Source organism: Gigantopelta aegis, chromosome 4, assembly GCF_016097555.1.
Source record: "Gigantopelta aegis isolate Gae_Host chromosome 4, Gae_host_genome, whole genome shotgun sequence".
In the NCBI taxonomy this organism is placed as follows: domain Eukaryota; kingdom Metazoa; phylum Mollusca; class Gastropoda; order Neomphalida; family Peltospiridae; genus Gigantopelta; species Gigantopelta aegis.
In genome coordinates, this window is record NC_054702.1 from 85,004,999 (window position 1) to 85,018,646 (window position 13,648).

A 13,648-nucleotide genomic window follows, 5' to 3' on the forward strand; every position below is an offset into this window, starting at 1 on the left:
GGGTGTGGCCTCCGCGTGTGTTGACAACTGCCTGGCACCGCCTGCCCATTGAAGCAACCAGAGTACGGATGACGTCCCGGGGGATGGTGGCCCACTCGGCCTGCAAGGCTGCTGCCAGCTCGGGCAGGGTCTGGGGCTGTGGTTGTCGCTGTCGGAGGCGTCGGTCCAACTCGTCCCATAGATTCTCAATTGGGTTCAAATCCGGTGATATCGATGGCCAAGGAAGGACATTAATGTTGTTGTTCTTTAGGAAAGCCGTTGTGAGACGTGCTGTGTGAGGCCTGGCGTTGTCATGTTGGAACACTGCGTTGGCGTTGGCCATAACGAACGATGTGTGGCCGGAGGATCTGGTCAATGTAGCCCTGTGCATTCAGGTTGCCCTGCACGTGGACCAGGTCAGTTCTGCCAGTGTGTGAGATGGCTGCCCACACCATGACACTACCCCCGCCGAATCTGTCCACTTCCTGCACGCAGTTTGCCGCATAACGTTCACCACGACGCCTATACACGCGACATCTTCCATCATGACGTCGGAGCAGAAATCGGGACTCGTCACTGAACCACACCTGTCTCCATCGCAGTTGAGGCCATTGTCGATGAATCTGGCACCACTGCAGTCGGAGTCGACGGTGTTGTGGTGTTAAGATGACACCTCGAACTGGACGTCTGGCACGAATTCCTACCTCACGTAGGCGGTTCCGTACGGTCTGGTCGGATATCCTGCGCAAACCTGGTATTGCTGCGGCTGTGGAGGTGGCAGTAGTCAATCGTTCCCGAAGGTGGCGTACCCGGATGTAGCGGTCCTGCCCGGGGGTAGTGACCCGTGGTCGACCGGATCTAGGGAGGTCACGTGTTGATCCATGTTGCTGGTAACGGTCCCACAGTCTGGAGATGGTGCTTGGGGACACATGGAATGCCCTGGCAACGGCCGTTCTGGATTCGCCTGCGTCTAGTCGGCCGATGGCATTGTTTCTCTGCGGTTCACTGAGACGTGGCATGTCCTGGATTGTCAACTGTCGGCCAGATACAGAGGCCAGGCAAGCGAACACCCTGCACTTTTATACTGTCGGTGTTCATGTTGCACGTGCAGACAACGCACGTGCAGTGGTGACATGGTTTGCACGTGGCTGCGTTTTTGCGAATATTCACATTTTGGAACTTTATTGTACAGTAGCTGCGTTTTATCGAATGTAACCGTGGGAATGTGTTTGGGACATGCAATGACCTTATATTCACAAAGCATGAACCGGTAGGAAACATAAAATCGGAGTTATAACCCATTTGTACCCTTTTGCGTTTCTTTTTTTGAAGAGTATATGTATAATACGATTGAAAAATCAGGCGAACTGATAAAAGTGGCGTTAAAGTTGATTTTTTATACTATGCAAATCAAAATTTTAAAGCAAATAGTTTGGCTATTTCAGTGTGTCGTTTGTGTTTATAAGTAATCCCATATAAAAGGTATGACTGGGTAAATAATATTTATGAACAAAATGAAAATTTACTGTTTTCTTCAAATTCGTACCCTTGACCTTTAATGACCTCTGTGACCCCCCAAAACACGTTTCAAAGTTGACCTCCACTGGAATGTGATGCAGTACATCTTCCTACATGGAATAACAATGGTGGTCGATTTGACTCTGCCAGGTAGAACGAAATCTTAAAAATGTGGATTGTGCCTCTAGCTTTGTAAAATCCGATCATGAACCATTTGGGATACCGTTTTACACAATTAACACAATTATGAACTAGCCTAAGATATTTTTAAGTTACATTAATCTGAAATGGACCTACGAACTAGAAGTAGACATTAAAGTAATCAACTATGCTAACACCAATACGTAATTACAATAACAATAGAAAAGTGATATCAAAATGCATAATTATATTAAGTGTGTGCATGCACATACATGTGCAGATTATACTTTCAATAAGTCTGCATTTTTTCTGGTCTATACTATTAAAGCAACTTTTTCTGCCATTTTAAATTATTTTGGGTGTCGTTACACATTGACTGAATTTGGTACCAGCTTGATCGATTGACTGACTGTTTAGCTAACTGATTAATAAAATACCGTAATTGATTTATTGATTGATTGGTCGGTAGGGAAAGAAAGAAAGAAAGAAATGTTTTATTTAACGACGCACTCAACACATTTTATTTACGGTTATATGGCGTCAGACATATGGTTAAGGACCACACAGATTTTAAGAGGAAACCCGCTGTCGCCACTTCATGGGCTACTCTTCCGATTAGCAGCAAGGGATCTTTTATTTGCGCTTCCCACAGGCAGGATAGCACAAACCATGGCCTTTGTTGAACCAGTTATGGATCACTGGTCGGTGCAAGTGGTTTACACCTACCTATTGAGCCTTGCGGAGCACTCACTCAGGGTTTGGAGTCGGTATCTGGATAAAAAATCCCATGCCTCAACTGGGATCCGAACCCAGTACCTTGGTCGGTAGGGAAGTCAAGGGCCAATTTCACTAAACATCATAAGTTTTCTTCTGCGACTAGCAGTTATACCGGGAATACGTTTACACGTGTTTGGCATCTATTTAACATGGAAAATTACATCATAATGGAAGATGGAGCATTTTAATGACAAAAGAAAATGTGTGTGCTTAAAGGGACAGACCCTAGTTTCAGCGCACGAAAATGCACACTAAGTTTAGTTAATCTACAGACCTGTAACACATTTGGATTAAAGTTACAATTGAGTGAAACATGAGTCTATGACTTTGAAATGATGAAATACCCTCTACAAATAGACTAAAAGTCGACTCCATAACTGTTATTTCTCAGACGCACGTGCGTTTTTAAAAATATGATAAATGCCAGGATGACCAAAAACACTTCGAATGTACGGAAATGGATAATCTAAACAATAAAATCTAAGTAAAGTATGATTTCAGTTATCAAAAACGGTAAAAAAATACGCTTTATTATTTAAAAACTAGGGTATGTCCCTTTAAAACTATGTTTGTTGTACTATGATAATAAGAATTGTGTTTTAGTCGTAGATTTACGTTTACGTGCAAAACTAGGCTTACTATGCTTTGTGAAATTGGGCCCAGATGGTCGATGGTTCTAAGGTGGTAGGTTGGTAGGTTGTTGGATTGATGCATGCATGTGTTGATAATGGATAGGTGGATAGATCCATGGATCGATCGATCGACGAAAGGAAGGAAGGGCATGTTTTATTTAACGACGCACTCAACACATTTTATTTACGGTTATATGACGTCGGACATCTGGTTAAGGACCACATATATATTGAGAGAGGAAACCCGCTGTCGCCACTTCATGGGCTACTCTTTTCGATTAACAGCAAAGGATTTTTATATGCACCATCCCACAAACAGGATAACACATACCACGGTCTTTGATACCAATCGTGGTGCACTAGCTGGAACGAGAAATAGCCCAATGGGTCCACCGACGGGGATCGATCCTAGACTGACCGCGCATCAAGCAAGCGCTTTACCACTGGGCTACGTCCCGCCCTCGACGGATGAAGGGAAAGGGATGGCTGGTTGATTCATTTGTTCTTTCATTCGTCATTCATCCAGATACCCTTAACAAAGTATTTTATTTAAAACAGCGACATGTTTGACATTCATTTCATGCATACGATACGTTTAGCAAAGTCAGCTAAATAACATTAACAGGTGTCACCTGTCTAAAAATGAAAACTAGATAGTGCCTCCAAAAGATAAGGACAAAAGGTTTTTTTCCCGAATAAATACGTCTGCCATGTTTTTGCTCGCGGTCTTGGTTACCGTGGTGATAGTGGGGGCCCAAGAACCTCACCCGTGCGGTAAGTGTCAGTTATTTATTCAGTCAGTCATTGTTTTACGGATCCATATCAAATTAAGGTTCAAGCAGGGTGTCATGTTTCAAGACAACACATCATTATCTATCACGAATGCCTGTGCCTGACGAGGGTTAATGACTAGTGATTTGTGTGAAAACTGAAACGTATGCTTATAGATAGATTTGATTGTTTTGTTGGTTTTTTGTTTGTTTCGTGTTTTACACAAGAATGACTACAAATATATTTTTGACTGTTTTGCTAATAAATATAAATATATTCCCAATACATAGTGTAGACTATTGTGCAACTCCAGAAATCTACCATGTGATGGCAGTGACATGATGAATGACAAACAGTTTATGTTTACAAGAACGTTGGCAACCTCGCAGACCCCACAGCTTCGTTGAATACGCTTATTCATCCCCGTCAGTGGGCCCATTGGGCTATTTGTCGTCTCGGTAAGTGCACCGCGACTGGTATATCAAAGGCCGTGATCTATGCTATCCTGTCTGTGGAATGATATAAAAGATCCCTTGCTACTAATGGAAAAATGTAGCAGGTTTCCTCTCTAAGACCATATATCAATATTACCAAATGTTTGACATCCAATAGCCGATGATTAATAAATCAATGTGCTCTAGTGGTGTCATTAAACAAAAGAAACTTTTAACTTTAAATTCAAGCGTAAACATGCAGGTATCTTGTTTTTCAGAAAGTCCCAAGCAATTTGAAGGGAGACAAGCAACTGTAAGTAAATCACGGTGTTGGATGGAACTTGCCCCGAGGGTGAGGGTGGGTAGGTAGGTGGTGATGGTGGTGGATAGACAGGCTCCCACAGATTTAGAGTCCTTAACAGTTAAATGATTTGTTTGAAGCTTACATTAAATTTATTTTTATATTACAAAATGAATTTGATACATCCAGTTTATACTGATACCTTAAGCTGATGTCCATAATATAACACGCAAAACCGTTTTAACAGTATCTGACCGTACTGATCTATGAACTTACTCGATGCAGCACTTAGAAAAGATCTTTTTTGTGTTCATGTCCAGTCGACTACCGAACACAAATCGTGCTAAATATTGCGTACAAAGCTGAATTCCATAAATATACACCCGCGGCTAATGAGAGCTAGCCGTTCGGCCATTTACCTTTCGACCGACCGTTCAAAATTGCGCCAAATTCCCTCAATCAAAATTGCGCACCCTTTTCTCTTTGGCATTTAACTGCTCCATTCAAATTCCATAGCATCACCACCACCCCCACCCGCCTGCTACCGATTTGATCGGGCTGCTGGTGCTCCCTTGCACCTGCCAGTGCAGGCGGTCCCTCCTCTCCCCCCACCTTTCCTGTCATGGACGGAGGAGCCGGCCAAGGCCGGCTCTTGTGACCACGACAGGCGTGCGCTACAACAGCTTGCTCTGAATGTGCACGTAAAACCCTATGACCTGACCTGAGAGCTAGCCATCTACATGGCGGGGGTATTTTTGGCGTGTGAAAAGTCTTGTGTAAACCCCCTCCCCTCCACACCTACTCAAGGGTTCCATCTAGTTATATATAGAAAACGGACCACACTCCTTGGGGGTCTATGGTAAGAACATTTAAATACAGGAACTACAGCTGTAGTAGAGGGCGTTGTGGGGCATTCTGTTTATGTATCTTTATTCACTAAAAGATTCGGGCAAGACCGTCTTGGGCTAAAGTTCAGACATATGCAGGAAAACTACCCACGGCAGGGTATAGCAGAACAATCTATTTATGAATTATATCAATTGAAAACGTTATCAATTACATAGTTGTATTAGTATATTTACTTAACTATACCATTTTAAAATTTGAAGTTAAAATATACTTTATATTATATCATCTATGCCTATTGTCTTTTGTTGTGAATATTTGGTTATTTGGTTTATTCCTCTTTTTTTTAGTTTGACCACCAAAGAAAAAGTCAGATCTTCGCTCGTTTTGCCTACGATGACATCGAGAAGCGATTTCGTGAGATTGAAATAGAGCAGTTTGGTAAACAACACGCCTTCTACGACACACTGTACCTACATAATGTGGTTTGTAAACATTCACAACGTTTTCTAAATGTTTACTAGATTTTAATGTCATTTAAAGGAACTGGACCTATTTTTCACGAAGTATATATATATATATATATATATATATATATATATATATATATATATATATGTTCTGTTTTGTATTTATAAACATCGTTTGTGCTGCTATACAGTTCGGGACAACTAGAAACATATTACAAAATGTATAGGCAAATTGCATAAATTGTAACTAATGTGTATTTTAATGGCAATAAGCTGCAATAGCCTAACATATAACATACAGCACCAATAACTAGCGCCAGTGCCTTTAATAAATAATGTACCTCGTTGCTTTTATAACTCACCTAGATAGTACCGAAAGAACTGAACTAAACTCAGTCACGAATGACAGGCAATAAAACGTATATTAAAATTATTTTATTAACAGCAGCAGCAGTATCACTAGCAGTAGCCAACAATATCAGTAACAGTAGGAATATCAATTGCAATAGCAATAGCCGCAGCCGTCGCAGTAGCTGCAACAATGACAGTAACAGTGCTAGTAGTATTAGCAGTAATAGTAGCATCAGTATCACTCATGGGTTACCCTAGTAGTAACGGTAGCTACAGCAGTAGCCGTTTCAGTAGCAATGACAGTCATAGTATTAGTAGCAAATAGCAGTAGCACTTAGCAATAACAGTAACAGTAACAGTAAATGTAGCAAAAATATATTGGTAGCATTTTTATTTTTTTTCATTAAACTGTGATTATTTTAGGGTTTAGAATACAAACTTGATCTTCGTACAAGGAAATGCAATGTGACAGCCATTACGTCGCCATTCCGTCCTTTCGCTATCCCGCCTGATGCAAAGTTCAAGGGTGCTGTTGTGTATGGAGCAGCCGGGATACCCAATCAACACGTCAACCTCAACAGATTTGAAGGAGAAATGGGAGAACGTAAGAAAACATTCACTCACTAATCAGCAACTACTCACTCATTTTCATCTTCAGCATATACGCACGTACCCCACAGAAATAAAGGTGATCCATTGTAACGGTATATTCTTTGGGATGTTTTTCAATCATCCATCGCAAATGGATGGTAATTATATTTATGACGGTGACACACTATCCAGACATATATATTATCAGATGCATTAATATTCATGTTTGTTATAAGTGTGACTGTTAACTGAAGTTAATGTTAGTGTGAGAGAAAACTTGCTCATGCTATAGCAAAGGATTTGTTAAGCATCTACTTGGGCATATTCAAACACATCCCTCCTTAAAATTCAGTCCTCGCCATTACTCTCATCCAGGGAATAATTTATGGCCCTGGACAAATGTATTGTATTATATAGTAGGCCTATAATTACTTATACTGTTCTTATTTCAGTCCAGTTCGAAATGTTCCACACTTCTCCGAACTGCATTCCCGTTCAAGTATCTTTCTTCAAAAACAGCACACGGGTTGTAAAACATAGGCAGTAAGTCATTATTATTTGATGTGCTCAAATGGAAGTTGCTTAAATGTATTATTAGGCCTATTATATTTTATTAGTAACGATGGTAGTAATGGTAATGATAGTAGTAGAAGTAGTACTAGTAGTGGCAGCAGCAGTAGTACCGATGGTGGTGGTGGTAGTAGTAGCAGCAACGTAAATTATATAAGACTTCAAATTAGTTTTAATGTCAGTGATCATCACGGACAACTTAATTCTGTGCACCTCTTTTTATGACGATGCATTAACTTCAAAGTTTGTTTTGTTTAACACCACGAGGGCACATCGATTTATTAATCATTGGCTATTGGATGTTAAACATTTGCTAATTTGACATTAATATCAAATCACTTCCATTTTGTTAAAGGGACATACCCTAGCTTTTAAACACTAAGGCATATTTTGGACTATTATAGCCGTTTTTGATGACTGAAATCATACTTTACTTAGATTTTATGGCTTAGATTATCAGTATCCGTACATTAGGAGTGTTTTTGGTGATCCTGGTGTTTTTAATATCACAAAATGCATTTCTCATATTTTTAAAAACACGCGTGCGTCTGAGAAGTTACAGTTATGGAGTCGTGTTTTAGTCTATTTTTAGAGGGTATTTCAACATTTCAAAGTCACAGACTCATGTTTCACTCATGTGTAACTTTATCCACATGTGATACAGGTTTGTAGATTAAATAAACTTAGTGTTTATTTTTACGGGTTGAAACTAGGGTCTCTCCCTTTAAATTGTGTCAATTACATCATGAACGATAATTGACAATTTGTATTGTAGTTACTATAGTCGGTGTCATAAGTAGGACACTGCCCACCCACCACCTAACTCCGAAATGGGAAGCGCCAGAATATGCGTTTCCCCCCCCCCCCCCCCCCCCCCCCCCCCCCCCCCCCCCCCCCCCCCCCGTTGAAAGGCAATCTGGATTTGAATTTTTGTTTTTTAAAACTCAGATACCAAGAATGATTTTCATAATTCTCCAAGTTATTAGAACTCTGTTTTAATACAACCATATTAGATTATAAACATTCTGAATTGGGTGTATACAATAGGGCACACACACCCTTTTGTTCTCTTTCAGCTGATAATGTACAAACATCTTAGAATGATCTGGAATTAGGGATTTAAACTACAACCAATTTACTATTTATTACAGGTTTTACGACGTCTCCGTGGGAATCTCCGACCCAGAAGCCTTTATTCCACCAAAGGACTGCATCAAATAGTGAACAGCTTTCTTTTAACTCATGCACATTCAAACGAATGTTCTGTTTGGGAAGCATTACTTTGTAAATCTTTGAAATGTTTAAGATAAATGGCATTTTAAAAATGTAATGAGCTTCTGTCATTTATTAACAAGAGGAATACAAACCATGTGAATATAGGCAAATTATCCGATTTATTTTTATCAGTGACCTAGTAATTGTATGTGACAGCACCATCCCAAGTTGTTCCTACATGTGAGGTTTGATGGTCCTGTATGTATCTGTATACAAAATTTGGTCCGGAAAAGGATTTACTGTTATGTGCAGAAGACCGTGAAAAGTAGGTCACAGTGACCTAGTAATAGTACGCTACACATTGCCATCCCAAGTTGTTCCTACGTCTGAGGTTTGATGGTCCTATATGCATCTGTATGCAAGATATGATCCCGACAAGAAAAAGTTAACAGACGGATGGACAACGCACTACCATAATACGACCCATCATAGACGGGCATATAAAAATGATATATATGATAGATATGTATTCTTTTAGATACCATATTTGAATTAAAAGAGATTGATAAACTTTTATGCACCCTTTTCAAACTTTGACAAAAATGCACAAACAAATGCATACTTTTTTATATTTTTTATTGACAACACATGATTTGTACACAAATGATCATTGATGATATGAAGTAAAACAAAAACCTAAACCACTTTTGATGAATTATATTATGAATCAAATGACAACAAAAATGAAAAACATAAATACTTAACACTGTAATTATTAAAAATTGATCAATTTACAATAGCTTTCGTTGCACGACAGAAGCTGGTTCTTTCATAGAGATGATAATGCTGTTATTTTGTGCCCGTTTTTTTTTTTCCTTCTAAACATGATATTATTGGTATAAAAAATTACAAAAAGGCAAACCGTAATGCTGGCTAAAATCACAAAACACCCATCCCGGGATATTTTCAAAACATTATTTGTGTTCATGAATATTGGTGGCAGGAACAATTCATGAAAAGTGAATGTATCCTGTCATTCCAGTGGCACCTGTCATGAACACAGCTTTTAAAGTGCAATTTTGCATTGCATATGAAACTGCGACTTCAACCAGTGTAACAATTACATCAAAATAACTGCAACAAGCAGACTGTGCTATATTATAGCATAAAAGGGCAACAAATGAAATTTAATAATATACATAAGAATAACATGTTTAAAACTTGGAATGCAGTCTTTCCTTATAGGCTAAAAATGAGCAAGCTGCCAGAATATTTTGATTTTTAAAATTATATAAGTATGACTCATTATCGAAGGCAAACAGTTCCAAGTTCAGACAAATATACATTTTTGCATAGATATGGCATGCTACAAAAGCTATTGGACAAAGGACTAAATTTGTTTAGCTAATGCTGACATATGAAAAATAAACATTAGTAGTTTTTGCTTTGGTTTTACTCAAATTACACCTAGGAGATTGTTTTCTCAGGCATGGACTAGAAATATATTTTCTCTCATTATTATTATAATTGGAGGTGGTGTTGTTATTTAAGTTTGGAGGAAGAATTGTATGCAATAATTTTAAATACAATATATAACTTTTGAAATTACTACAATATTTGGCTTTATGGAAGCATGCTGTTTACTTAAAGCTGTGTTGGCTCAACAATAAACATGTTTCTATTAAATTTCTGTAATATTTTTAAATGAAAGAAAAATTAAACCTAATAACATTTGATTTTATAGTAATTTATATAAAAATTCATAATTGAAATTACAAAAATGGATAAATAATCAAAGATGCAGTCATTTATATACCAGTTGGTAATAGATATGTTCAATAATGCATATATTGCTTTGTAAAAAAAAAAAAAATTGAAACTGCATGCAACCATCTCATCTCAAACAGACCAGCGTGCTATATTGTACATATATTCCTACTATATAGATACAGCTACTTTACAAACAAACCTGCATACACACAAAAATCTACACATCTGCACATTTAGCACCTACTGAAAGTTAAGGCAAGCAAATGATATCACAAAACCTAAAGACAAATATTGTTATTCATCATTTAGATGATTATCTTATAGTGTGCATACAGTATGTTTATTACATAGCTGTTCAATCTTACTATAGTGATAAAAGACATTTTGAAACCGTGTGATCAATGTATTTTGTATGGTACATAAGTGCTACATGGACCGGAACTTTTAAATGAGGAATTCCCTTTTTCTTTTTATTGCAGTTAGTGCCTTTTATTTACTGATGTCATATATGATTTACAAATGACATCACATTGTATTTGAAACATTACAAGGCTGCTGCAGAGTATGATTCTTAACGTTAAGTAAATCCATAAAAGGAGTTTTGATCATAGATTTAAGAAAGTTGTTATAATGTTAAATTAAAAACCGTTTTTGTAAAACATAAAAGAAGGTATGTAATAAATACAACACTTCACATACCGGTACATTGTTTTCGCTTCCTATTTATTGCACTCGTTTATTTTGCGAAAGAACATACAACTTGACTGCTATGCGTCTCGTGGTAATATATTCTTGTGCAAAATAAACTTGTGCAATAAATAGGAAGCAAAAACAACGTATGTGAAGTTCTGTATATATATTGCAGTCTGACAATAAAACCCTAAATTTGTATCTAAATGCACGATGGGTGTTTATTGTTGTTATTCAATACCAGGGGAATATTTTGTATTTCCTGCAAAATATAACCTGTAACCAAGACATGCTACTATCTATAATTACTGAGTTTAATAAAACATTGCTGCAATTCTGAAAAACACATTCCATTTAAACATTTTGGAGAAAAAATGTCAACTATACCATCTGAAGCAAAATGGTCTGGCCCAATTAGAGATCGATCTCCATACAAGCCCGGCTAATTATAGATATCTAACAAATGTTGCAGACAAAACAGTTGCAACTAGTTGACTATTTATGTGTCAGAATTTATTCCTATGTTTGGTTTGATAATATAAATGTCTCTAAAATAATAACTATTATTTATTGTTAACATTTCACCACTATGTTAAAGCATATTATGCACATCCTTCATAATGCATTGAAGCTAAAAACACAATACTTATTAAAAAGTAACATGGCATTAGCATGACAATTACTGATGTCTCAGTGATACAGGCAATATCTTGAGCACCCTATACCACAATACCCGCAGAGAGCAGTAAATTTAAATGTTTAGTTTTTGATATAAGCAATAATGTACTGCTGATAATATGACACTGACATCTCTACATGAATTCACTTGTGCATGGAAGCTTTTTACTGGATTAAACCAATTTTATAAGTAGTGACTTAAAATACATGTTCTTTGCACAAGGGCCATGTGACCGATTTCAGACTGAAAAACACAGAAACCAATTTTTTATGGTTTAAATATACTTGGCACAAAAAATAAAGGAACTCCTATATCTGTATAGTTTGCATCTGAAAGGACCATGTTACACTTGACCCAGCCAAATCCAAACCCAGGTCCATTGGCCATAAGTGTTGTCCCACACAGATGCAGCGTTCCTTACCCTTCATGGTTCAGCAGAATCATGCATTGCACGTGTGTTGTAGGGTATACATTGGACACGATAACCTGCACTCCTCATTGCAGTAAAAATGCCTCCACGACAATACCTGACAGAGGAACAAAAATGGCAAAGCAATTGGGATGGTGCAGGCGGGACAGTCCCAGAATCAGGTGGCTCGATTCTTTCAAAAATCAAAAAGCGTGATTTCCCGGCTTGTAACGTTACACCGCAAGACTGGTAACGTTACAATGAGGAGAGGAAGGGGACGACCCAAAAAGACAAACGTCAGACAAGATCAGCTGATACGGACTGTTGCTCTCAGGAACAGGTTCGTCACTGCACTGGAGATTAAGAGGGAGTTCCGTACTGCCACGGGAATACGACTGTCCAACTCTACTGTGGGGAACAGACTTCGTGCTGCTGGACTGAAAGCAAGACGTCCATTCAAAGGCGTGATCATGACTTTGAATCACCGACGTCAACGTTACCGATGGGCTCAACACCACCAGACACGAGCTTTGCATCACGTCATATTTTCCAACGAATCCAGGTTTTGTCTGATGGACGTAAACGTGTTTGGCGGCGGCGTGGTGAGCGTTATGTCAGAGCAACCATAATGGAACACGATTCTTACGGAGGTGGTAGTGTCATGGTCCGGGGTGGCATCACCTACGACAGGAGGACTGATCTGATTGTCATTCATGGTAACATGACAGGGCAGCGATACGTTAACGCGATCTTACGACCTGTAGTTGCTCCTATGGCAAACAGGATTGGACAGAACTTTGTCTTCCAAGATGACAATGCACGTCCACACAGGGCACGTGTTGCTACCGACTTCCTCACACAGCAAGGCATCGCTTCACTTCCCTGGCCAGCCAAATCTCCTGACATGTCCCCTATTGAACATTTGTGGGATGTTTTAGGCCGATCTGTTTGTGCTAGACAGCCTCAACCAGTCAATCGTGACGACTTTAGTGTTGCACTTCAGGAGGAATGGCGGCGCATTCCAAGGGCGACAATCCGTCGCTTGATAGCCAGCATGCCATCTAGACGTCGTGCATGTGTTGCTGCACGTGGTGGACACACAAGATACTGAGAACATTACGTAGTGATTCTTTGTTTGCCTCTCAAATAAAGTTAACTTCCAGTAGTAAATCTGGGGTTCCTTTATTTTTTGTGCCACGTATATTAAAACTGACCTTTTGGCTAGTGAGCCCAAAATACAATCATATGTATACATCCACTTTGTATGAAGGTCCTATGGTAAAGGTCTGAAGTAATTTGGTTAGGGTGACAAAAATGCACCGAATCTAATCAGCTTACACACACATAATATACACATGCATGCACGTACACAAACACGAACAGCAAGGTGATATTCCACTTTTGCAAGTAAGGGAATAAGAACTAAACTAAAATAATAATAATAATTAAAAATTGGATACAATTAACAAACATCTCAACCATGACAAGATCACATCCATAGAAT

General features: G+C 38.7%; 1 protein-coding gene across 1 annotated transcript; it reads left to right on the forward strand.

Moving 5' to 3' along the window:
• Positions 1-3,753: 3,753 nt before the first annotated feature.
• Positions 3,754-8,711, forward strand: LOC121372329 (mammalian ependymin-related protein 1-like). The gene is made up of 6 exons (XM_041498626.1): positions 3,754-3,821; positions 4,531-4,565; positions 5,750-5,884; positions 6,644-6,824; positions 7,264-7,354; positions 8,533-8,711. The coding sequence occupies exons 1-6, from the start codon at positions 3,758-3,760 to the stop codon at positions 8,600-8,602; spliced, it is 576 nt and encodes a 191-aa protein (XP_041354560.1). The 5' UTR covers positions 3,754-3,757; the 3' UTR covers positions 8,603-8,711.
• Positions 8,712-13,648: the final 4,937 nt, after the last annotated feature.